The 25,859-nt window shown below is 32.4% G+C and overlaps 2 protein-coding genes and 2 non-coding genes across 4 annotated transcripts in view; 3 read left to right on the top strand and 1 right to left on the bottom strand.

The window, feature by feature from the left end:
- Window positions 1-9,698, top strand: part of LOC131936280 (uncharacterized) — a 46,945-nt gene extending 37,247 nt beyond the window's left edge. Inside the window, exons 47-59 of the mRNA XM_059293229.1 lie at window positions 664-844; window positions 1,333-1,437; window positions 2,748-2,873; window positions 3,306-3,431; window positions 3,828-3,904; window positions 4,651-4,759; window positions 5,136-5,249; window positions 5,500-5,631; window positions 6,247-6,396; window positions 6,890-7,029; window positions 7,523-7,610; window positions 8,618-8,817; window positions 9,542-9,698. Coding sequence (XP_059149212.1) covers window positions 664-844; window positions 1,333-1,437; window positions 2,748-2,873; window positions 3,306-3,431; window positions 3,828-3,904; window positions 4,651-4,759; window positions 5,136-5,249; window positions 5,500-5,631; window positions 6,247-6,396; window positions 6,890-7,029; window positions 7,523-7,610; window positions 8,618-8,817; window positions 9,542-9,619 — 1,626 coding nt within the window. The 3' untranslated portion in view covers window positions 9,620-9,698. The remainder of the gene's footprint in view (window positions 1-663; window positions 845-1,332; window positions 1,438-2,747; window positions 2,874-3,305; window positions 3,432-3,827; window positions 3,905-4,650; window positions 4,760-5,135; window positions 5,250-5,499; window positions 5,632-6,246; window positions 6,397-6,889; window positions 7,030-7,522; window positions 7,611-8,617; window positions 8,818-9,541) is intronic.
- Window positions 2,278-2,394, top strand: LOC131936573 (U5 spliceosomal RNA). Its single transcript, XR_009386077.1, has one exon. It is a non-coding gene; the product is annotated as a U5 spliceosomal RNA (small nuclear RNA).
- Window positions 9,699-12,861: 3,163 nt separating the features above from the next.
- On the top strand, window positions 12,862-12,978 carry LOC131936520 (U5 spliceosomal RNA). Its single transcript, XR_009386073.1, has one exon. It is a non-coding gene; the product is annotated as a U5 spliceosomal RNA (small nuclear RNA).
- A 550-nt stretch (window positions 12,979-13,528) lies between these two features.
- The window catches only part of LOC131936175 (macrophage mannose receptor 1), a 30,566-nt gene continuing 18,235 nt past the window's right edge, over window positions 13,529-25,859 (bottom strand). Inside the window, exons 22-39 of the mRNA XM_059293124.1 lie at window positions 25,589-25,664; window positions 25,195-25,286; window positions 24,659-24,706; window positions 23,724-23,902; window positions 23,395-23,459; window positions 23,154-23,251; window positions 22,766-22,903; window positions 21,924-22,052; window positions 21,059-21,228; window positions 20,676-20,775; window positions 19,062-19,224; window positions 18,708-18,786; window positions 17,936-18,107; window positions 16,664-16,921; window positions 16,373-16,473; window positions 16,002-16,077; window positions 15,006-15,215; window positions 13,529-14,316 (exon numbers count right to left, since the gene is read on the bottom strand). Of these exons, the coding sequence (XP_059149107.1) occupies window positions 14,108-14,316; window positions 15,006-15,215; window positions 16,002-16,077; window positions 16,373-16,473; window positions 16,664-16,921; window positions 17,936-18,107; window positions 18,708-18,786; window positions 19,062-19,224; window positions 20,676-20,775; window positions 21,059-21,228; window positions 21,924-22,052; window positions 22,766-22,903; window positions 23,154-23,251; window positions 23,395-23,459; window positions 23,724-23,902; window positions 24,659-24,706; window positions 25,195-25,286; window positions 25,589-25,664 (2,363 nt within the window). The 3' untranslated portion in view covers window positions 13,529-14,107. The remainder of the gene's footprint in view (window positions 14,317-15,005; window positions 15,216-16,001; window positions 16,078-16,372; window positions 16,474-16,663; window positions 16,922-17,935; window positions 18,108-18,707; window positions 18,787-19,061; window positions 19,225-20,675; window positions 20,776-21,058; window positions 21,229-21,923; window positions 22,053-22,765; window positions 22,904-23,153; window positions 23,252-23,394; window positions 23,460-23,723; window positions 23,903-24,658; window positions 24,707-25,194; window positions 25,287-25,588; window positions 25,665-25,859) is intronic.

Here is a 25,859-nt window from a genome sequence, read left to right as displayed (position 1 = left end):
TTGATTGGCCAGTGTCATCACACTGCTTATTGATTGGCCAGTGTCATCACACTGCTTATTGATTGGTCAGTGTCTTCACACTACTTTTGATTGGCCAGTGTCATCACACTGCTTATTGATTGGCCAGTGTCATCACACTGCTTATTGATTGGTCAGTGTCTTCACACTACTTTTGATTGGCCAGTGTCTTCACACTACTTTTGGTTGGCCAGTGTCTTTACACTGCTTTTAATCCTTGATATGGTACTGCATTAACATTGATGTTTATTAATTAAAATATAATACTTTTTCTTCTTAAAATATGATTTAATTTTAAAATTAACTATTCTACTTGCATAAACACCAGACCGCTATTTCTACAGTAAATGTGTATATTTTTATTGCTTGAGCTAGACTGCAGGTTTTGTTTAGGCCTACTTACTTGCATTTATACAAGATGACTATTTCATCAACAAATGTATTTGTTTCATAGCTTGGATTAGACTGGAGATTCTATTTAACTATAACATAGCTGCCACAATAACACAAGACTATTTCTATAACAAATATGTTTTATTTATTACTTGCACTAGACTAGAGATTCTGTTTAGGCCTACATACATACTTGCAATAATAAAAAAGGACTATTTCTACAACAAATGTTTGTTTTATTGCTTGCACTAGACTGGAGATTCTGTTTACCTGCCTGACTGCTCCAATATAGTGACATGTACTGGCACAAACGTGACCACCCACCAGCCTGTAGTTTGTCCTGAGAACCAGGAGTGCCGTACAGAAAATGGCGTCACAGGCTGCTACTGTGTTGAAGGTTTTATCAATAAAAATGGGCAAGACATATGTGAACGTAAGAATAGATAATATTTGTTGTCAATTTTAGTTATTTTTTTTATGTGAAAAGGATGTAAAGAAGTAATTAACAAAAGACATATTTTTTACAAAGAAACCACCAATATTTACAATTTGTTTTTAAGCTGTTATTAAAAATTGAATTAGATATTTACTTTTTTAATTAGTTAGTTGTTCTGTAGAGTTATCAAAATAAAGATTCCTCTTTAGACATAAGGATCCATTGGGCAGATGAAGTGGAGTTCGTATGTTACTTGACCTTGGCATATAAAGGGATAATGTGAGTTAGGTACCCAACAGAGTTGGGTGGACTCAGTGACGTTCCACTAACTTGAACCCGGATTCGAACTCAAAACTATCGGGTTAGCAGTCTAGCACTCCTCCGCTAGGCCACACCATCCCATAATATATTGTATATACCAAGTAAGATTTTAAAATAATAGCAACATTTTGTCTTTTTTATTTGACACTATTAACATTTCTCAGGTGATGTCTGTGCTGATGTGGTGTGTAAGATTGCTAACATGGAATGTGTCAATGGCACCTGTGTTTGTAAACAAGGCTACATCGGGGACTGTAACCAGTGCGAGGGTAAGACAGTTAATTAACTGTGTAGGCTCTAATGACTTGTGCTAATAATAAACGAGGGGAAGACCCTCTGGCTTATAATTAACTAGCTTACTTGTCCATTGTGTTTCTGCTGTCTTAGAAGAAAGGCTGACTCAATATTTTAAGAGGATTTCATTAACACATTACCTAATGTGTACTTTTAGACGCATGACACTGTTTTTCTGAAATCCTTTATTTTCTACTTTTTAGTGCATTATTACATAAAAGCTTGTTAAAACGTTTTTTATGGATTTTATTTTTCCTGTATTTTTACGTTGGTAGTATGGCAGTACTTTATTAGTGTTTGTTAAATTGGCCATGGTAGTATGGCAGTACTTTATTAGTGTTTGTTAAATTGGCCATGTTGATTAGTATTGTAACCTAAATTTGGTTGTGGTAAAGATTTATGAACCACGTTTTGTCACACCTATTTTTTTATAAATAAAAGCTCATTTATGGTAAATAACAGCGATGAAAAAGGTGTATTTTCTTTACTCGGGTGATTTTATTTTTAATATTTTTCACTATTTACAAGACACAAATCATAAGGGAGGTAATGGCACTAACTAAAGGGAAATAACTCACAAATATAGCTTAAAATTATTACGAATATTATATTTGCCAAAATTAGTCATTATATTTTAATAAATTATGTTTTAAATTTTGACTTTTTATTTGTTAATATATATTGTGATAAGAACACTTAATAAAAACTGATAACTTTATAACATTAATATATAATAATAGTAAATGTAACAATTGAAAACCATACTTTTATTTGTACTCGAGTTAGACCTGGTTCAAGCTTTTTTCACTATTCATTTACTCTGGTTTCTCTTCACAACGCGTAAATCTTTCGCCTTTTACTAAAGATTTCCGTGGGGAGGAGCATAATAATGAGTCTAAAACTCTATTTTTCAAGCCCTACTTCTGTAGGGTAATAACACTAATAAATGATTGGTAATAAGTACTAAAAGCAGGATATTGTTGAATATTTTATGTAACGTTTAAAACTTCATCACAGCAGAAACGTTATTATGAAACTATTGTTACAGCTAATAAAATTGTGCCATGTAGAATATTTAAAAACTAAATGTTGGTTTAACTAAATTAATTCATAGACTAATTGTTTGTGCAGCAATGTTTGTGACCTTTTTCCTTTTATCATGTATTAAATTTAAAATATATTAAATTTGAAAGCTAAAAGCTTTTTGAAGAAACTTAACTTGTTAGATACTATAACATTTATGCTTTACTCAAACAATTAACACTCTCTGCCTTTGTATTGACAGATATTGATGAATGTGCAACAGGCGGTCATAACTGCTCCCTCTTTGGGCAACAATGCATCAACCTAGATGGGTCTTTTACCTGTGGATGCAAACCTGGATATTTTAGCAATGGAGGTCTCTGCACAGGTATGATACCCGGCAGCCAAGGGCAATTTTAATTATACAATGTAATAATTTAATATTTTTTAAATAAAAAAAGGTCATTTTCATAAAACATTATTTTACAGTGCAGAAAGTAATTACAAGCATAGAGCTAGCACCTGTAAAAGTTCCCTCTTTAATGAAAATTTCTTGGTTTTAATGTTATAATGTCAAATTATTTCCAAAATTAAATATTTTTCTATGATCTCTTAAAGTAAATTTATTTCATGAAAATCTATGTTGCTTTTCAAATGGTGTTATGCTTCATTGTGGTCATATTTAAGGCCTGAACTGAAAAGATGTGACTATAAAGGGTTAAGTAGATTATATGAGAATCTGAGGGAGCCAAAGGGAAAGAAACAAAATGTCCATGGATAAGTCTGCCTTTGTAACGCAGTAAATTGTATGTTGATTTAGACATAGATGAGTGTGAGTATGGCATCCATAACTGCGGGGATCATGCTGAGTGTGTCAACAATCTTGGAGGGTTTTCATGCGAATGCTGCGCTGGTTACAAGAAAAACTCTCGTGGAGCCTGTGTCAGTAAGTTGCGGAGATTTTCTTTATTTCCCTCTATAGATTGTTTTTTGTTTAGTTGTGTTTTATCTCTTAACAGCATCATTCTCAGACTTCAATAGAACAGTTAAGCATAAAAAATAATGGCCTATTCAATGCGGCTGTAACCAATGTAACCACCCACACCCTGTGTTTTACTAAGTGAAATATTGAAATATTGGAAGTAGGTTTAACTGTAAAAATATTTTTTCCTAAATTATCGATAACAAACTAATTTCCAAAATTTTCTCTCGAAATTTTTTAAGTACCCATTTCAAAATATTTATGTGTGATTTAGGGAATTCATCAGAATCTATTACATCCAATGGCAATTGTTGTGCTTATCAATGAGATTGAGTATATAAAATGTAATATGTCATTTAGGGGACTCATCAGAATCTGTTGCACCCAATGGCAAATGTTGTGCTTGTCAAGGATTAAGATGCCCTGACCCAGGACAGGTGACCTCTTAGACCAGATGGTGATGGGCTTAGGTACCTCTTAGATGGTGATGGGTTTTTTTTGTTTTTTTTTAGATGAACTGAAATATGAGGTGATCTCTTAGATCAGAAGGTGACAGTTCTTGGGGTTTTTTTTAGATGACTTGAAATAGGACATGTGACTTCTTTTTTGTTGTGTAGTGTGGGTTTGTTTGTTTTATGACCCTATTAAGAAGTATTTTTAATTAATATTTAAAACAAAATAATCTGCAAAATAGCAGCTTATCACAAAGCAATTAATTCTAAAGGAAACTACTTTGATTTCAGGTTTTTTAAATATCAATAAATATATAATGATAAGAATGATGTTTCCTGTGTAGTCCAGCACTTTCTTTAAATTGTAATTTCTAGAGTTTATTTATTCTTGTACAAAGTAGTTTTGATTTAATGTTTTATACATTACCCATCCATACATAGTTCTGTTTGAAAATGTTACCTTAATGTTATTACTATATATGTAAATATGAAAAAGATAAACTATTAAATAGCTTATACATAGAAACATGTGCTTTTGTAACAGCACTGACACTGCTATCTGAAATCTATAATTTTTATGCTTTTTTAAAACTTCTTTTCTATTCTGAATTAAAGATGTGCAAGTAAACAATAAAAGATTTTTACTTGAACTATACATGTAACACCCAACTTACTGTCACCTATTGTCTTTTCTTTTCCTCTGATGTAACCATGTAGTGTGAATATTGCAGGTGTGTGGTACAGATGGCAAGACTTATTCCAGTTATAGATCTCTGTCTATAGCTGCCTGCAAGTCTGGGGATGAAAGCCTGAAGCTGGATTACAAAGGGCCATGCCAAGGTTTGTTTACTGCAATTTACATAATAACTGCAATCTGAACCTTTGTTTAATTTATGGTTTTAATTTTTGGTTTTAAAGTGTGCAGATAGAGGTTGTTTTTTAATGTTCTTATTTAATGGGGTGTTTTTTTATTACAGTTCTAAAAATATAGATAAAATATTGAGTTATTTTAGCAGTAGTTAAATTAATAGTGCTAACCTGTCCACAACCAGCATTATTTTTGTTGCTCCTCCTAAAAAAAATGTTGCGAAATATTTTTTGTTTTTTAAATGTTGCGTGATTAAAAAATCCCTGAAACCAATAGCCCAAATTTATTTAACTTCCTTCATTTCGTATTTACTAACCAGTAAGCATGTTTTGACTGATGATGTTTCAGGTACATGTGCTGCAGTTCAGTGTGAGAAGCAATACTCCAACTGCTCAATGGTAAATGGTGTGCCCCATTGTGCTTGTCCCACCTGTACAGATGTTTCATCCACTTACCAAGACAGTAAGTGCACTGTGAACTTTAACCTTGCAAACACAACAACCTGTTTTTAAATAGGCTCCAACTATATTTACCTTAGAGATGAGAAACCATAGGCCAAAAAAATAAATCAATTTAAATTGGAAAGAAGAAAAAACATTTGTGCATTGTTAAAATAATAATAATAATAATTTTTTATTAATCTTTTTTTAGCAGTTAGAAATAGGGCCGATATTGTTGTTTACAAGTTAACACAAAAAACGTATGTTTACAGTCACAGTCTGTGCTACAAATAAGATCACCTACAACAGCGTCTGTCATATGATGAAGGCAACTTGCGAGGCTGAAATTGTTACCACCGTCGAGGTGGAGTTCAGTGGGAAACCTTGCCCAGGAAAAGGAATACGTGAGCTATTTTTATCAAACTATAATTCTTACATCCCATTTAGGATAAGATGTATGAAGAACGTGACCTACTAATGTAGACACGCCATAATGCAGATAAATGGGACATGCTCGGAGTTGCCTGACACATCCAATTAGTTTGTTGTTTTGTTTTGTTTTTTTTGCATTATATCTCATATCATCAAGTTTTCATTTTCACTTAGTTGAATAAAAATAAAATTAGCCTGGTATCATAATCAGAATTAATCCCATATAATTCCCCATAATACAGTATGAAAATCCTATAAAATGTGTTTTGATTTCCTTATAAAATATATCATTTTCCTTTAATGTGATGTCCTAATCCATCCCTAATAATTTGTTGCTTAATTCCCCTTTAATGTTATATCTAATTCCCTTTTAATGTTATGTCTAATTCCCCTTTAATGTTATATCTAATTCCCTTTTATTGTTATATCTAATTCCCCTAATTCCCCTTTAATGTTATGTCTAATTTTCTTTTAATGTTTGTATCTAATTTCCCTATAATTTTTTTTCCTATAATGTAGTGTTAAATCTTCAATAGTGTTGAATAATTCCCTTTTGTATAACATTCCCTCACATCTACTTCCCTCAGCCCTCGCTGGACCCTGGAGTGACTGGGGACCTTGTAGTGAGGATTGTAAACAGGGCACAAGGAATCGAACCAGGGAGGTCTACTACAAGGATGAGTACACTGAGATCCATGACATAGAATTTATACCCTGCTACAACACATGTGAAAATGGTTGGTTATCTTCTCTTTGCACCATCTTTCAGTTACTGTTTAAAAGATAGTTATTATAAACAAGAATAGGTTTGATATTTTTATTTTTTATGATTATCAAACTACTAAAGTGTGATTTTTGAAATGATATCAAAGTGTACTCTAGCACACAGTTACACTATTCTATTCATTCAGAGTTAAGGTAATTTTCTACTCTACCAGACCAAAGACCTTCAAAAGATTGTGTTGGGTTTCTTTTTTTTTTAGTAAACTTTAAAATGATATAATTAACAGTAACAGTGTCAACATAAAATCTATAATATTATTTTATTAATAACAACCCAACCTACTTGTTTTTTCGATAATCCATTTTCGCAGTTTTTTTTTTTTTAAATCATGTTGTGTTTTGTTTTCATCTTGGTGCAACTCTTTGTGAAATTGGCTAACATCAATGCCTCTAGTGTATGTTGGCACTAACTACTCTATTTTCATGGGTTACCTCCCTTCAAACCAGGCCCTTGTCAAATGGACACCTGTACTGTGCCAGGCCAAGTGTGTATAGCTGATGAGATGAACATCCCATCCTGTCAGTGTCCCATCTGTGAAGACTTTACATACAACCCTATCTGTGGCAGAGTTGGTATCTACATCAAGGTAAATAAATACATTCTACTGTATACGTAACATGAAAATGTGTCCATCACATGATAGTTAAAAAACAAATAGTTGTCAGACTATGAAGTCCATTTTTATACCTGGCAATCAGCAGATGAGGTAGTTTTTGTGGACAAATGTAGGAATATTATGTCTATTAGTATTAAAGTATTATAAAGCCCATTTAAACTTATATTTTCTGGCTTGACAGAGCTAAAGCAGATACTGCAATCAGTCCTTGTTAAATAATTAAGTTCATAAGCAGTCTCATCATTCAGTGTTGACTCCTTCTCTAACTTTTTTTTAGAAAGTAAAAAGTAGTGATTTAAGTGATCTCTATACATATAAATAATTTTGGACTGTTTAAAATGACTAGGTTTTTAAAAAAATTATTGCAGGCATTTAGTTTTAACTTATTCCTCATATCTTTATCTTTCAAGTATAAGTAATTTTAGTATGTTTATTATTTTTTTATTAATTTTTGTCAAAATAGACTTACGAAAACGAGTGTGAACTACAGAAAGATATCTGTGAGAAAAAAACTGATGACTACGAGGTGTTGGAGCCAAGAGCTTGTGAAGGTGAGTTTATTTCCTGAGGTGAGAGCTTCATTGTGAAGGTGAGTTTATTTCCTGAGGTGAGAGCTTCATTGTGAAAGTGAGTTTATTTCCTGAGGTGAGAGCTTCATTGTGAAGGTGAGTTTATTTCCTGAGGTGAGAGCTTCATTGTGAAGGTGAGTTTATTTCCTGAGGTGAGAGCTTCATTGTGAAAGTGAGTTTATTTCCTGAGGTGAGAGCTTCATTGTGAAGGTGAGTTTATTTCCTGAGGTGAGAGCTTCATTGTGAAGGTGAGTTTATTTCCTGAGGTGAGAGCTTCATTGTGAAGGTGAGTTTATTTCCTGAGGTGAGAGCTTCATTGTGAAAGTGAGTTTATTTCCTGAGGTGAGAGCTTCATTGTCAAGGTGAGTTTATTTCCTGAGGTGAGAGCTTCATTGTGAAAGTGAGTTTATTTCCTGAGGTGAGAGCTTCATTTTCAAGGTTAGTTACAGTGTGCAACCTGACATAATGAGCTCTTCATTCAACCAAAATCTCTGAGCAATACATTGTGGGTTTTTTCTTAAGTAAACTTTAAACAACAAAAATAATCTGAATTTTATTTAACCAGTTAAAGTTTACTGGATATGAAGAAAACTGCAATGGGAAATTTTTTTTTTTTTTTTTTTTTCAAAACTGTGTGAGCATGCTATATTACATCTTCGACAGATCGTAGTAGCACAAAGAAAAATGGGAAATAGCGGTGATATGATATGTATTAAGATTTTACGTGATTTATATTAATATATCCAGCCATCGCTTATACTTTATAGAACTATCACATCTAATGGGCTAGTTTAAAAAAATAATATTGTTTTCTTATTTTCCTTCACATAAACTTAACATTAAAAGACTCCCATTGAGACCCTCCCTTGGTGGATAGGGAAATGCTCTACAAATAAGAATTTTATTTTTTCCCCTCACTAAGGACATGGAAAATGGCTTTACAATATGTTAACAAATTGTTTAGAAGTATTTGTGTTTCAAATCTGCAGAAAAGCCAGTAAAATGTGGTCTAGTCCGCAACTATAGGCTGGAGAAAGATGAAAATGGTTGCCAAGCAGATCGCAGCATCAACTTTGGCTTGTGCTATGGTGGCTGTGATGATGATGCTGAACTCTGTTGCTATGGCAACAAAGTGGAACAGAGGAGTGCTATCATGTACTGTAAAGATGGCACCAGCAGTACAAAATTTGTAAGTGCTTAAGAGTAAACTTTTTACTAGGATTGTGGTTAGATTTTTTTTTATAGCCAATGGTGGTTACTAGAATTTGATTGGTAACACTAAGACTTGCGGAGAAATTACCTGGTGTATAATTATCTTGTTCTTTATCTAGGTAATTATCATTACTACATTAATATAATTGTCTATGATGACTGTCATTAACTGTTCATAAGAATATACCTATCTATTTAAGCTTTTATACATTTCATAGTTTTGTTCTAAACTAAGCTTCCAGAGTTCTGTACACATGTAATACAGACAATCTAAAATATAGATAAATAAACAGTTCCACAGTCTGATAGAAAATATTATGATTGCTATTTGGAAATCAAATCGCCTGGATGGCGAATTGAGACAAGCACTTGTTACCCATATTTCAGGCCTCCTTAAGCTCACAACACAGCTGCCAGAGGGGTAGGGAGTTATAAATACAACTTGGCATCAGCTATGTCATATGAGCTACCGAAGGGGAAACAGAGTTGGTAATCTTATCGCCTAAAGGGCACTACTCCTATTTGACTGGAGTTATCTCACCTACATGGGTTGCTCTATCAGTTAACAAGGCCTCGTCTGCTAGGGGGTTTGAGCTTGGAGCAATCATACACTTTCCACACTCAAACATACCGTCAATTGTACACATTATCATTAGCATATTTGAAAGTTTGTTTATTAAGTTATTTTATTTCTTCCTCAGTTTGATGTGATAGTGGGTTGTGACTGCGTCACCAAAGATCAAGTTGGTGCACCAAAGATGCAAGAAGTTCAGCCATAATGTTTATACATGTTCAGATCAACCCCCACTTCTTTAATAATCTACACTAAATAAAATTCTGCAAATAATAGCAAATACAGCACAAAAATGTCTTCAGTTATTTTGTCTTGTTTGATTGTCTAGGCAGAGTTGGGTTCAGAGCTTGGTTTATTGCTTGTTCATTTTGTCTCAAGTGTAAAGTGATTTAAGAGCAGAAGAGTCAGTCTGAATTTTGAAGAAAAAAAACACCTTGAAGAAACGTGTTACATGTTTCATATCTCTTCTCTGGTTTCATCTGAAGGCATTAGCCTTGGTGAATTTAGTTTTCACCTCCAAATAACCCCCTCCCCTACATAATTGGGGGGGGGGGGGTTCATCCATAAATGACGTCACGCTTTTTTAACGATTTTTACCTCCTCCGTCACACGTCGTCACAAAAAGCCAGACCCCCCCCCCCCCCCAAATGACGTCACACCTCAGCCTACAACCTCCTCAAAATTGCAGTTGAATTTTTTTTTTAAACATCGATACTTTTCCAAAATCTTGTCTGAAATAAGTCAAAATAGAATATTTTAATCAATTCCTATTATAATTTATTAAAACTGCTTTCTAAAACGCTAACTAACGTCTAAAATTCGTTTCCTAAAATTTCTTATCTATAAAGCAAAAGTGTGACGTCACACCATCTGAACCCCCCTCCCCCTCATCACACATCGTCACAAAATTACCGACCCCCCCCCCTCCCCCTACGAGTGTGACGTCATTTATGGACGACCCCTTCATCTCTATCATTTATTAAAATAGTCATTATCAGTTGGGTAGCCTAAACCAGATGAATTTTCATTGAACAATAGTGGTGTACGTACAGATCTAAGGACAAAACTTATATGGGAATAACTTTGGCCTATATTTATCATAATTCGACCTACTTAACAATTAGCAATTCATTTTTAGCGCAATTTCCATTCTGGAGAATTGCGTTTATTAACCCGTCATTCCTGGATGTATGAATGGATGGATGAATGTGTGTCCGCAGCTTTAAGTCGTATCTCCTCCTCAACGAAGCAATATCGATGACTAGTTCCAAAAGCAATTATGTTAAGCAAGTTACGAGGATGAACATAGGCCATAAAAATTCCGGGTTTCTTTCATGGATTTTCCAGAAAAGCCAAAAAACCTCGAAAAAAGCAGTTTTTTGCCTATATCTCGGCAACCAGACCACTTAGCGACTTGAAACATGTACCAATCGATTCCTGTCATAATTTAGAACAATATTGCCGAAGAAAGTTTTCAAAAATATCCTTTCGTTCGGTCACAAAAAAATTTTTGAAGTAATTAAAATTTGGACCGAATTAGTAGGCTTTTTTTTCAACCACACCACACGCGTCATCACGTTCAATAGCTGCGCCATCACGTTCAATGGCTGCGTCATCACGTTCAGTAGCTAGGCGCGCAATGGTTTTTAGTCATGTAACTCTATTGTAAATAAAACATTTAAAATACTGAAATTTTTTTTAATAAAAAACGTTTTAATAACTAACCAATGGTTTTACTAACCCTGCTCTTGATTTACGCTACCACAGAGCTATTTTTAGATAACATAAGGAAATTGCGCTAAAATTGTCACTAGACTTTTTAATTAACTTGTTTTTTTAAAGAACTACTAGAACTAGAAGTCCAATTTCAATATTGAAGAGTCCATTCCGGACAGCGGTTGCACAATTATTTTTTTAACTAGCCCATTAGATGTGATAGTTCTATAAAGTATAAGCGATGGCTGGAGATATTAATATAAATCACGTAAAATCTTAATACATATCATATCACCGCTATTTCCCATTTTTGTTTGTGCTACTACGATCTGTCGAAGATGTAATAGATGGTTAGTAAATTGTAATATCGGGTTTAGTGTTAAGCATTTGTTAAGGCCAGAAATGATGGTTAGTGCTGCCAGTAGGGTTAGACTAGTTAGTTAGAGTTAACATTAAATTAGTAATTTATTCAGGTCCGGTAAACACCCTTTCTAAGAAGATTCCGTATCAGTTATAGCACTATCGCCATCGCATCGGACTAAAATAAGAAAAGTTTTATCCAGAAATCTACCAGTAGTGAGTAATCTTATGGGCAGAATACTGATACTGATAAGTGATAGGCTAGGCCTACTTACTTAATAAAAGTTAAAACTATTACTATTTCACACATTGTAACAAAAAACATCTAAAAAATGTTTCGCCTTTTATCTATTAGATCTAGAATCTAGGTGTGTGGACAGTCAGAGTTTCTTCCAGGCATCTCTTCGGGGGGGCTTCGCCCCCCCGAAAATTTTTTACCGCCCCCCCGAACGAAATGAAATTTATATAATTTATATAGAAAATATATACTTTTAACAGTGTCCGCCCCCCCGAAGAAAGTTTACCGCCCCCCCGAAGATTTCAAGTGCCCCCCCGGAGAAAAAAGTCTGGAAGAAACACTGTGGACAGTACGTTTAGGCTTAGTTTGTATTTTTCAAGCCCTTCGTGGTAGAGTAAGACAATCGATGACGTGGACTTGTTGAAATTTTTTTAAAATTCGAATCATAATTTACCTCAACCAAATTGCCGTAATTAAATGAAATTAATTCGAAATTAAGCAAATCAATCAATTGTACATTTTTAAAAGTTTCAAAATATCTTTTATCGAGCTTTAGATTTGTTTACGGATCATGACATTTTTTTCAATATTTTTTACTTTGGTAGTATGGCAATACTTTTAATATTAGTGTTTGTTAAATTGGCCATGTATGGTAACCTATATTAGCTTGTGGTAAAGATTTATTATTTATATACCGGGTTTTGTCCGTGCTCCTGTTTGAAAACTAAAAGCTCATTTATGGTATATAATAGCGATGAAACATTTTTATTGTATTTTCACTGTATTTTCGCTGACAAATAGACCACACGCGGGTGTTATTGTTTTTAAATAAATGTTTTTTGTATATTTTTTCAAAGACGCAAATACAAAGGGAGATAAGGGCATTGACTAAAGGAAGGTAACGCAAAGTTATAGCTTAAAATTATTAAAAATATTTTATTAGCCTCAGTATGGTATTATATTTTAATAAATTATGTTTTAAAATTTGTTAATGTATAATGTGAGAAAAACACTGAAAATAAATATAATGTTTTTATAAAATAAATAAATAATGAGAGTAAATGTAAAAATTAAAAACCATAGTTTTATTTGTACTCGAGTTAGACCTGGTTCAAACTTTTTTCCAGTTTCAGTTACTCTGGTTTCTCTTCACAACGCGTAAATCTTTCGCCTTTTACTAAAGATTTCCGTGGAGAGGAGCATAATAATGAGTCTAAAATTTTATTTTTCAAACCCTACTTCTGTAGGGTAATAATTCAAAAAAAGATTGGTATTAAGAACGTAAATCAGGATAATATTGAATATTTAGTGCAACGTTTAACACTGCATAGGTCAGCAACTGTTGTGCTCATTTCGGACATCTCTGGGAAATTTTATTTTCCCCCCTCCCCCGTTACTTAAAGTGAGTCAACTTTTTATGGGTCGTGGTTTTGTGTACATAAAACACTATGTTTACTTAGAAGTCTTGGAGTTGGATCTTGTCACCAAAAAAAAAAAAATCAATCCTCACCCTGATGCTAAACCCTAGAGGTTAACAAGAAGTTTTTATGGCATGCTTTTAAACATTCAAATGCCTTGACATTTGGCACATATGTGCATTTTAACTGGAGCTGGCAAAAAGTGGCTGTACTTAACTTTTCCGCTATGCATTTTTCACATTAGTGGTGGGTTAGATTCAAAGCTTTGACAAAATATTACTTGTTCATTATTGGTCTCCAAAATTTGCGGGTTAGTTTTAGTTCATCATAAAATTAAAAATGGATGGGGCTTTAATTGTTTTGACAAATCACAAGTGCAAAATATTTGTGAAGGATGAATTTTAATGAAATATCTGTACAGTGCAAATCATGTCCAAGTATTCGAATTAAATATTTACAAAAGTTACTTAAAAGTAATTGATCAAATTAACAGACACATAATTATATAAACATTAAATATATTATGAGATGACATGAAACTTGAAAAAAATCAACATCTAAGGTTTTTTTAAATAGTAAATACTGATGTCAAATTTGTGTTATCTTTTAAATCTACAACATAATTGACTCTGATAGGAATTATATTTGAGTAAAATGGCACTCAGCATTTTTTTTAATAAAAACATTGTTAACACACTCGAACTCAATCTATGCAACAGCTATATGCTAACTCATTATTATCTCCGATGATAAGTTCAAGTCTACTCCAAAAGAAAATACTTCACTGTAACAGTAATGGTAATAGAAATCATTTTCTGAGTAATATTTATCATATTAAATATTTTGAGCGAACGAAATACATATGGCACTTAGTAAATAAGTTTGAACGGTCTTTTTTTTAAATATTCAAATAGAATTCTCTTGAGAATATAAAACATCCAAATTTACACATAGCTTGCTACTACGCATCGCTAACAGACAGCTTCACTTTATCTCCACTGCTGTAGGTGGCGTTGTCAAAACCAGAGCTAGGAGATGACCTCATCGATAGAAACATACTTTGCAAATTGAAATAGCGCATGGCCACAAATATGACCACAACAGTCACAGCTATAATGGCTAGACATCCAATGACAATTCCAGCAATGGACCCACCACTCAAGCCTGAACCTAAAGAGAGATAGAAAGAAAATGTGTTAGGTATATCTGTATACAAGCTCTCTAACAATAATGCGTTGCCTTTTTTTTTCTCTGAAACTTCCAAAACAATACAAATTTTTAAAAAAAATGTGTTAAATACAAGCTTTTAAACAGAAAAAACTTAAACGAACTTCTCCAGTTGTAAGCTTGCACAAATATTGTGTAAGGTAAATATTGTGAAGTCGTAGTAGTACATGATAGCAGTATTAAACTTCACACAATAAAATATAAAACATGTAGGCCTAAATGAAAACACAAAATTATAAAACTTCACATATTAAAACAAAAGATGAAGCAATATAAAATTTTACGTTATGAAAATAGGAAACATATAATGAATTGTATGTGATGAAATAGAAAACCTGAAGTATAATAAAATTTAATATAATGAAATAGAAAACATGTAATTATATAAAGCTTAATGCAATGATAGTTAAGTTTAGGGGGCCTTTTTATACCTGACTGTCAATAATGTATAGGAATTAGAGTTCATCTGTTTCTTTGACCTCAGCCTTAATGTGAGTCAGTTATCCATCAGAGTAGGAAGGGCTCCAAAGTCCAGACTTTCAAGAATGCAGTTGAGCACAATATTTTCTGGCAACTCCGTCCCATATAAAACATAGCAATTTAAAACTTTATATTTAAAAAAAGAGACTTACTTCCACCAGAGTCTGAAGTGTATTTACTTGTGATGGGCTTATTCTGATCACCACCAGACGTTACAACCTGGCCACTGGTAGCTGGGCCATTTGTATTCACTGGTTGTACCTGGCCACTTGTGCTTTGTATAATCTGTCCACCAGACGACTGGACAGCTGGTGCGTTGGTTGTTATGACAGCCGATTGAGTGGTTTGAGTTGTTGCTAATGCTGTTGTAAAATATAACAATTTCATTCTTTTTGCTAAATTTTGTATCGCATTAATGTATTTAATAAAAACTATTTTTACTGTAAGAAACAGGTGTGGAAAGCATACAAAAATTAAAAAAACACAAAAAATGTTTCTATGAACAGGTGTTCATCTGTTTGCACAATTGAAAAAAAAATCTATCTAAAAATAATATTCTAGCAGCATACAATTTCATCTGAATTACTGAAGAAAGTAAGTTATATTATGGATGTTGTTCAAACAGTATGTAATAAAATAAGATTTTATTTTCACTCTCCTATTTATTTCTGATGTCTTCTTCTTCTTCGTTCTTAAATATTAGTGTTGAAGGGGATCGAGATTTATCTGCCAGTGGGTTTGAACTCCAGACTTTGTTCTAATTTATCAACCATGAACTTTTTGCCGACTCGACCACGCCTCCAACACAATTAAGCGTTACGTGTTAACTGGTTATGCGCCATTGAGGCGATTGACTCCGATTTCAGCCTGCTTTTCTTTTTGGATTTGCTTCCATAGCCTTTGTCCAACCAAGAACAAACTACAAGGCAGCAGTTGTTTAATTTTGGAGTTGTCTCTCCTAGAAGAGTGGCTGTCCCCAGCTAACGAGCCTCATCTGCCCGAGGGTTTGAACTCGAGACTTTTCGGTTTAGCAACCATGAGCTTTACCGACTCGACCACGCCGACCCCCATTTCTGATGTGATTTGTTCACTTACAACAAAAATAAGACAGACAATTTGTGGAGAATTAACTCCCTGAAGCTACTTACATGATGGCATCTTACAAATGTAGGCATTGTTATCAAAGCAGTTAGTGTCAGACCACATTCCGTTTTGTCGAGACATCTTATTTCAGGGAAAAAGAAAAATTGTAACTTAATTAATTTACATAACAAATTAGACATCTACTGAAATAGTTTTATTATTGTATAAGAAAAAAATAGTTTATCTTAAAGTTTGATAAAGTGTTTGTTTTAAATTTGTTTTAAGAAAAAATTTAGAAAGATATTCGAACCTTAGGAGCTGTTTTAATTTTATTACATACAATTTAAATAACTTGTTTGTCTGGTTTAATTAAGAATTACATATATAATTTTAATGATAAAACTTAATACAATATTTTACTGATGACGAGACAAACCTTAACACAATCTTGATGCATAGCAGCTTCTGGGTCGCTTGGTTCATTCATGTCCCAAAAAAGATACTCTAGCGGTGAAGAATCAGCCCAGGCAAAGCCATCTAAATATAATTATGCACACATGTCTTATATAAGAATAAATTATTAATTTACCAGACAAAAATAAAACTTGCGTATTTATTAAAATTAACAAAATGTCTTTAAAAGAATCTAAAAATAAATTAAAAGTTAAGTTTTAAAACCAGTTTTCTTATGTCTTTAAAAAGATTTTTGAAAAGATTTTTCAATTACGTCCTTCCCCCCTGTTGAGACCAATCCAAGAATCCAAGTGAGAACTTGTGACCAAACCAGTCAGGTATCTGGCCTCATCATCTGTGTGTATTGTCAGAAGGACAGCACCAAGCATACGGCAAGCATAGTTGGCACCTGGCCAAGTTTTGGGGAGTCTTTTCTCAAAATAGTAACAGTAGGCGCCATTTAATTGCCAGTTTCTGTCAGGGCATGCTGCGAGAGTCACTGGTATCGTTGGCTTAGGTGTTGGAGGTGGGACTAGAAAAATTAAAGAAATTTGTTTAATATAACTTAATAGTGTGTTGATGGGTATCGTTGGCTTAGGTGTTGAAGGTGGGACTAGAAAAATTAAAGAAATTTGTTTAATATAACTTAATAGTGTGTTGATGGGTATCGTTGGCTTAGGTGTTGAAGGTGGGACTAGAAAAATTAAAGAAATTTGTTTAATATAACTTAATAGTGTGTTGATGGGTATCGTTGGCTTAGGTGTTGGAGGTGGGACTAGAAAAATTAAAGAAATGTGTTTAAAACTTAATAGTGTGTTGATGGGTAACTTTGGCTTAGGTGTTGAAGGTGGGACTAGAAAAATTAAAGAAATTTGTTTAATATAACTTAATAGTGTGTTGATGGGTATCGTTGGCTTAGGTGTTGGAGGTGGGACTAGAAAAAGTAAAGAAATGTGTTTAAAACTTAATAGTGTGTTGATGGGTAACTTTGGCTTAGGTGTTGGAGGTGGGACTAGAAAAATTAAAGAAATGTGTTCATGGCAAAAATATCAGTAAAACTTAAAAGTATATTTATGTAAAATTTATAAAATGCTGGAAACTAAACATTAACAATATTGAAAGCAGAAATCAAAACTTTTTTACTAATTGAATTAACCTCACTGCAGCTACCATTTAGAGATAAAATAGCAACTGTAGGTTTAAGTTGCATTATAAAACAAAAAAAAGACTTATATGAGCATTAAAGAAATTACTGTTTTAAAACTTGCAGTCCATAGAGCAGATGTTACTTTGGAATATGAAAGAATAGTGTGGTTATCACTATGCCCAGCTATCTTTAATATACATAATGTTAGTTAGGTGGGTGGACTCAAGGATGTTCTATGGACTTGAGGCCAGGGTAGAACTCAAGACTTTCACACTAGCAGTCCTGTTACTGTTTGACCAAGTTGTCCCATAATATGAGAAAGGGAAACTTCATATCTCATTGGCTGCTCATGTTATGTTGTGGCCATGGCAACGGCTAAGGGAGATAATAAAGATTTACCTAAGCTCTGCTCACAAACAAAGTTCAGCTGCATAACACAAGGCACATCCTGCCACTGGCCATCAATGGTGTGACTGGCACAAGAATCCATGCCAGTTAGTGCTGGCTGGCCTTGACCCCAGTTGGTGAAGGCCACTGGCCATCCATCAGACCAAGCAAATCCTTGTGTTGTCTGCCAGAATTGTTGGAAAAATTTTGTTTAAATAACAAATATGATTAAAAATATTAGCCTAATCTCTAATGAAAAGCTGCTAGTCTCATATGGACAATTCAACTATAAGGACAATTCAAAACAACCTATAGTAAAAAAAAATTATAATAATTGTGTTAAACAATTATTTTGTCACTTTAAATAAATCTTAAACTGTTTTTTTTTTAAATATTTATTATTATCACAAGGTTTGAAAATTGTGGATAAAGAATTTTGTGCAAATTAAAAAAAAAGTTGTAGGGGGCCTATGACAACTTACACAAGTAAATCTCAAGCCAAAAAATAAATGTATGACAACTTAAAAATGTAAATCTCAAGCCAAAAAATAATTGTATGACAACTTAAAAATGTAAATCTCAAGCCAAAAAATAATTGTATGACAACTTAAAAATGTAAATCTTGAGCCAAAAAATAATTGTATGACAACTTAAAAATGTAAATCTTGAGCCAAAAAATAATGTTATGACAACTTACAAAAGTAAATCTCGAGCCAAAAAATAATGTTATGACAACTTACAAAAGTAAATCTCAAGACAAAAAATTAATTGTATGACAACTTACAAAAGTAAATCGCAAGCCAACCCACATCTGTACAGCATCAATTTTCTGGGTTAATATTTCAATAAAGGCCTGCTCAGCGCTATCATTTAAATGACAAAATGCAGGTTGTTATTTTTTTTAAAAAAACATAACCACATCACTTTGGGGGGCAGGGAACAAAAAATTAAACTATTATTTTAAAATGAGGAAGAAAGATTGAAACTATATTTAAAATTTTAGTATTCCTTTTTTAAGTCATTAAAATAATCCGATAAGTCTTTAGCTATGTATATTATATGTAATGTATGTATATTTTAAATTTCTCATTAATGTTAGCTATTATTTGATCAAAGTGTGATTTAAAAGTCAACTTACACACTATCCAAACTGACCAAATGACCACCTTCAGCTACACAGTAGCCTTCAGCATCTGTCCAGTTGAAGGTGAAAGCGTAAAACCTGTAACAGCTGCTCCTGAATCTTGTATAGCCATTTGGACAACCCTGTATGTTTGGAGCTTCTGTAGGCAACATTTCACCTGGGGAAAAAAAAAACCTTGGCATTGAATGGTTGTTAAGCAGAGTGACAGAAGACCATGAAGAGTAGAGAACATTGATGAAGGCCCTAAGCTCCTTAGGGAACCAATAATGATGGTGATGAAATGGATAATTAAAATAAAAGTTTTTTGCTATTATCTATTTCATCTTAGCAAGTGGCAGTAGGCAACTACACAGAAGGAAGGTTTAGAGTTTAGTATTAAGGTGCTATCTAGAAAAAAAAATGGGAGTGAGATAATGTGAATAAACAAACATTTTTTTTAAATAAAAATAATGAAATTGTGTAACATTTGAATGTGGTTATTCTTTAAAGATATAGAGACCCCCAGTTTACTAAATACAAAAGCAAAGAAAAAATTCTTAAAAAAAATGCTTCAATAACAATCTTTTATGTAATAATGCACTAAAAAAAGTAGAAAATTAATTATACACTACTATTTTAAAAACTATAATAATATAAAGAAAAGTATGGGTCACTTTAGTGTCTTTTGGATACCTTTACTAAAATTTAGGAAGAGACCCACGCTTTTCTTTATAGTTATTTAAATAGTAGTGTATAATTTACTTTCTATTTTTTAGTGCATTATTACATAAAAGACTGTTATTAAAACATTATTTATAAAATATTTTTCAGTACTTTAAATTTTTTATTTACAGTAGAGTTGCATGACTAAAATCCATTGCACACCTAATGAACATAACAAAGTGCGTATAATAGTGCGGAATAGTTGGATAAGACTGCCTACTTATTTGGACACAATTTTAAATAATTCATAAAAAATTAATTAGGCATCCAATTAAGTCAAATTTAATGTCAGATTGATGTGTCTTCATGTCTTGAACCACGTGCCAACTTTGAACCGGATCTGTCACTTTGAAGTGCCCGAAATTTTGCTCGGGCATTTCGATCTAGACAGACAGAAAGACTGTCCACAGAGGTAGCAAGTCAAATAAAAGCTTGTAAAAAGGGAAAAAATCCACTAATGTTTGAACTTAAAAAAATATTTATTATGTTTACATTATCACTCTTCTTGACTTGTTATGTGTTTGGTATTTCTTCAGTTGTTCCTACTTTACACCCTACCTGGTTACTTTCCAAAACTTGTGTTTGATATTTATTTTAAAGCATCTGGCTTTAAATGCTTAACTTAATCCTGATAAAATCATTTGTATCTCATGTTAAAAACAATAGAATACACTTCTATAAAATTTCATTGACCTAGCAACAGTAAGTTCTGACTTTTTGTTTTCTATTTCACATATATTAGCATAATTGTCAATAAACCATTCATTATTCATTGAGTTGTAACCATTTTTACTATCACATTAGTAAAAATTACAATTCATCATTGTATAAAACATTGTTAATTTTAAATACATGAACATTGGGCATATTTGTCAAGACACCATTTACCATTCAGTGAGCTCTTACCTTTGTTGCTTTCACAGATATAGGCATATTTGTCAAGACACCTTTTGTCATCCCACTTTCCAATGGTCTGTACGCCTAGCTCCATGTCTACACAGTCTCTCTGGACAAGTAATAATATGCTGACTATACCAGAACTTTTTTTAACAAAATACATTTTTAAATGAATTAAATTTTTAGGTCAAAAGTGCCAAGATAGAAATATCCCAAAATTCAGTGGTTTAATTTTTTAGTTTTATTTTAATACACTCATTCTCACTTGATAAACAATGTAGCTTTGATAGTTTATTTTGATACATTTTTTTTCACTTATCTAAAAGTTAAACAAAAAAATAATTCAATCTTTAAACTGAAAATGACGAAAGACTGCAAAAATAATTACTTACTCTATTGTTTGGATTGTTGTCATTTAAATTTTCATCTGGTTGCCTTAAGCCCCAGTAAACAAAATCTACATTTTGGTTGTCCATCCACCCAAATTGGTTTCTGGTTTTTCTGTCATTTAGGCCAATCCAAGCAGGCGTTGTCAGGTCAGCAATTAGGGTAATTAGAAACTCTAATAATAAAAATATTCATTGAAATAATATTTACAACTATTTAGAAAGATAATACACAGTAAAAATAAATATACATTAATATAAACTATACATGTCTATAGAAAAATTAACTTTTGTGTATAAAAAAGTGTTTATTGCAGAAATGAAAATGTGGCAGATATTATTAAAGGTTTATATGAACTATAATTATTGTCCTTCATAAATTTAAATTTTAAATTTTAAAATTATTTTAAAGTTATATTTTAAAGTTATCAAATATATCTTGACTCATGTAGATAATAGCTATTAGGGATTATTCAGAAATGGTGTCATGCATTTTAAAACTATTCCCCCTCTCCTACTTCCCCATTGTCACTGTCACACGGTAACTAAAAGCTAGAACTCCCGCCTCCCCATTCTATGACATTACATGTGAGTCTTCTATCCTCTAAAAGCTGCCATTTTTTTTATAAACAGTTATTTCTTTTGAAAATATTCACAGAGTATAGTGATCCATTTTTTATTTTTGCGACACAAAAAAAACCCACTTTTTTTTTAAAAAATGCACACAAAAAAATCAGTCTTTAATTGTACATATCAAAATGCAAAAGTGAGTTATCACAATTTCTACCCTGCCCCCATGTAACACATCATCACAACAGCCGTATCCCCCCTCCCTCCCTAACAAGGAATGTGAGGTGGTTTGTTGACTCACTTTCTTCCAGGTTGCTGTGTATCGACGCCAGAGTAGACTTGTGAACCATAAGCTCGCATGCTTTGAAAGACTCCTCAAAAGTTTTACGTGTGGCTGGTGTTGTTCCACCAACAGCAAAACACTTTCTCACTGAAAACCAAAAACTGGAATTACTAGACCTTGCTAAGGGAAATCACTCTAAACTCAGTTTAATTAAGGTTTTCCTTGTTGCACTATACTATTAAACAAAGATCCCATAATGAAATATGTGTGAATTATTTTAAAAACTTGGAATTTTCCATTTTAAATTTAAAATATTTAAGATTTCTATCTTTAATACATAAGTGAAAGAAACAAATAAGAGATTATGATTTTAAATGTTTAAAACTTTTTTTAAAAAAATTAATGAAAAGGAAAATACATTCATTGTTTTAACAAGTTACCATAGGCCAACAGTTTTCAAAAGAAAATAAATAGTAGATATTTAGAGGCAATATATATTTTAAATATTTTGTTTCAAGAAAAAAAATTCTATCGACAAGTTTTGAACTATGACAATATGATTTTTATTTCCTCAGCAATTGCCTTGATGAAAAGGTACTTGATGATTGTGCAAAAACAAAAACAATATATTCCAAAAATAAATAGCAAACATAAAAGAAAACAACTATTGATATTTCAAAACTATGAGTTTAAAATATAAAAAAGTATCTAGAAAAATGTAAATAAAGATATTACTCTATAACAAAACAGGTTCCTTAAATTTAGAAAATGGTGTCAGCTTACCTTAATATTTAAAAATACATAAAAATTACTTTGGTTTATAATTTAATGAGAGAAATGAAAATATTTAAAGCACTCACAAGAAGGCAGAGAGTGAAATCCACTTGGGCATCCACCTTTCAAACTGGGAGTCGCCAACGTTGGTGGGGTGTAACCATTCAATCTCTTTTTACACACAAATCCTCTTTTCTCTTGACAGAAATTATCATTCCAATAGCCTGGTAAAAAGAGTGTATAGGAAATTATTGATAAAACAGTTTGGGTGTATGTTACATTACATTGAAGCAATGTCACAGAGTAAGTAGAGCGAATGGAAAAATATTATCAGAACATAGTTGTAAGTAATGAGTATTGAAAAAGCAATAATTGAAACTAAATTAACAGAAAAGGAATCTAATGTTAATTCTTAACAAAAATTAATCAGAAAATTTATTGGAAAAGGGTCAGAACTAAGAAGTGTAGGTTAACCTGTTGAGCCTATTTCAACACATCTTTCTGCACCATATGCATCATCAGGCTGATTAAGTCCCCAGTGGATATAAGACACTGGACTAAGATCTGTCCATCTAAAAGACACATTTGATTTATACTTTTTTTTTTTAATTTTAGAATATTTTAAATATGTCATACCTAAATATTATTAAGAATAAAAATAAATATTAAAATTAAGTATTTATTTTTATGACATAAAATTATAACTTTGACTAACCCATAGGTAAACAGGTCAAGGTCATTTAATCCAATCCAGAAGGAATCCACTGGATTTTGGCTAACCTGATCATAATAACAAAACAACAACATTATTACCAGGCAAGTTGGCAATATGTTGGCTGAGAAATATGGCCTATGTAATGGCTATAAGGAGAAGGTAACTTCCAAGTACCTTATAAGTTGCCAAGTCCCAAAAGGAAATTAATGTTGTAAAAATATATTAGAATAGACACTTTCCCTTTTAGGTCCACATTAAGAAACTAATAACACATTTGATAATTTGAACCAGCATGTTTACTCTAAACAACAACCATAACCAGTACAAACCATTGTGGTGATGTATCCATTCTCATCATCACTAGCTATGCTTGCAAGCTCAGCTCCCATATTCTTACATGTCAGACGAGCATCAAACCAACTGGCCAGAGAAGAGTCGCCCCCTGGTGCGCTCACAAAGTAGCAGAAGTTGTTGTACAGTGTCCATGAGGAGTTGCCACATTGTGCAGCTGACATGTTGAAGGAAATTTTAAGGGAGAAATCTCCGGTAAAAAAAAAACTTTTTTAATTCTCGTTAGAAAACAGTTATTTCTTTACAGCTTGATTAAGATACATCCGCATATGCATTTCTACTAAAAAAAATTGGTGGAAAAATCTATGAGAGCGGCGGCCATCTTGAAAAATTAACCCCTTCGTAGGTTTTCCACCATTCATAAAATATTACATTTTAAGCCCAATAAACAATCAATTCGTAATTTTCTTCCATATTTTGGGGCACTCAGCTAAAAATTTTAAGTGCATATCTTCATACTAAATTTTTATGAATTTTCAAAATTTGTGTCCGTTCAAAACACTTAACTTTGGGGAATTTTTTTTTACCGGAGCCTTCCCCCTTTTAAAGAAAGAATGCAGGTTCAATTACAAAGATTAGTTGATGGTTAGTGTTCCATGATATGTCTTAAGAATAAACAATTCAAAGACAAAATTTCTCAAAGGCAAATTAATTTAATTATAAATACTACAGGTAATAATATCTTATGGAAAAATATCTTTGAACAAAATAATTTGTCAGGGATAATTAAAACTCAGCTTTTTAGTTGGTTCAGACATTGACAAAATGTTGTCCCATAACAATTAATTCACTGACTTTAGTTAATGTTACCATAATACAACATGAGTGACATGTACAGCACTTATTATGCAGTGACTAGCATTTATTATGAAAGCCTATCGAAAGCAAACATTTTATGGCAATTTTTACTCACAGCTATGTCCAGGTGTTATAGTTGGTCTAGTTGTGGGAACCACAGCTCCTAAAATGGTATAATTCAGTTTTTCAGGGGAAAACATTCTGAACAATGAATAGTTTACAGTACAATAATAACTATAACTAAGTGACAGTATTGTCAAGTGGTAGAGCACTCAACTGCTACTCTGAAGGTCTCAAGTTCAGATCTCAGTCCTGACTTATGACTGTAAAACGTCCCTGAGTCAGCCCACCTCTGGTGGGTACCGGACTCACATTCCCTTCATATGCAAAGATGTTCTTTGGATTGTTAGGTTTGAAAGGGGAAGTTTACAATAACCATTAGTTCACATCACAATAATTAATATTAGCTAATTAAAATGCGGACCAATAGCACTTAATGTTTACTAACTTTTTATAATTACATATATATTTTTCCTAGTTTTACTTTTAAAAGGCAATGATGACTTCATATGAAGATGAGGTGATAGTGATTGACCATATATCAGAATTTTCAAAAATATTTTCTTTAAGCTTTTAAAAACAAACAAAAACCTCTGGGTGCTTGGCAAATGAAACTGTTGGCAACATAGCAGTAGTTGTCATTCCACTTATTGGCAGGTAAAGCCCACTGAACACAATCTTCTCTGAATAAAATTAGTATAAAAAATGTTTAAGAATGGTAAACACCTGATAAGTAAAACTAACTACTTTATCATCACTATAACTGAACACACAGAAAAATTAGTAGAAATTCAAACTCTTTGGGTATTCAAAAAATATGAACTTTTATGAATATTATGAAGACTAAAATAAAAATATGAGAATTGTTATTGTAATAATAATCGAAAAAAATTTTAAAAATTGTTTTAATTATTTAACACAAAAATATGGGCTTCAATTTTCTTTTTGAAAACAGATAACACATTTCAATAATATTTGGACTTACGAATTTAACATGTTGTCTGGTTGGTTTGGTGCCCAGTTGGTATATGTGACCCCTGACCCATCTGTCCATTTGTAGCCTTAAACAAAAATGTTAATTCATTACCATAATAAAATCTAACACTTACTACATTACAAATTATAGATATTAAAAAAAATAAAAATTTTAATTGTTTTTTTTTTAAAGTAACATGTTACATTGCTACTGAAATGTGCAATGTATTGATGAGTTGACCCAATGATTATTGCTGACATGGATAAAACACTTGCCTTCA

This window comes from Physella acuta, unplaced genomic scaffold (genome assembly GCF_028476545.2).
Source record: "Physella acuta isolate Inbredline_101_S28 unplaced genomic scaffold, ASM2847654v3 ptg000005l, whole genome shotgun sequence".
In the NCBI taxonomy this organism is placed as follows: Eukaryota; Metazoa; Mollusca; class Gastropoda; family Physidae; genus Physella; species Physella acuta.
Note: the sequence above shows the minus strand (reverse complement) of the source record. Positions and strands in the feature narration are given on the sequence as shown.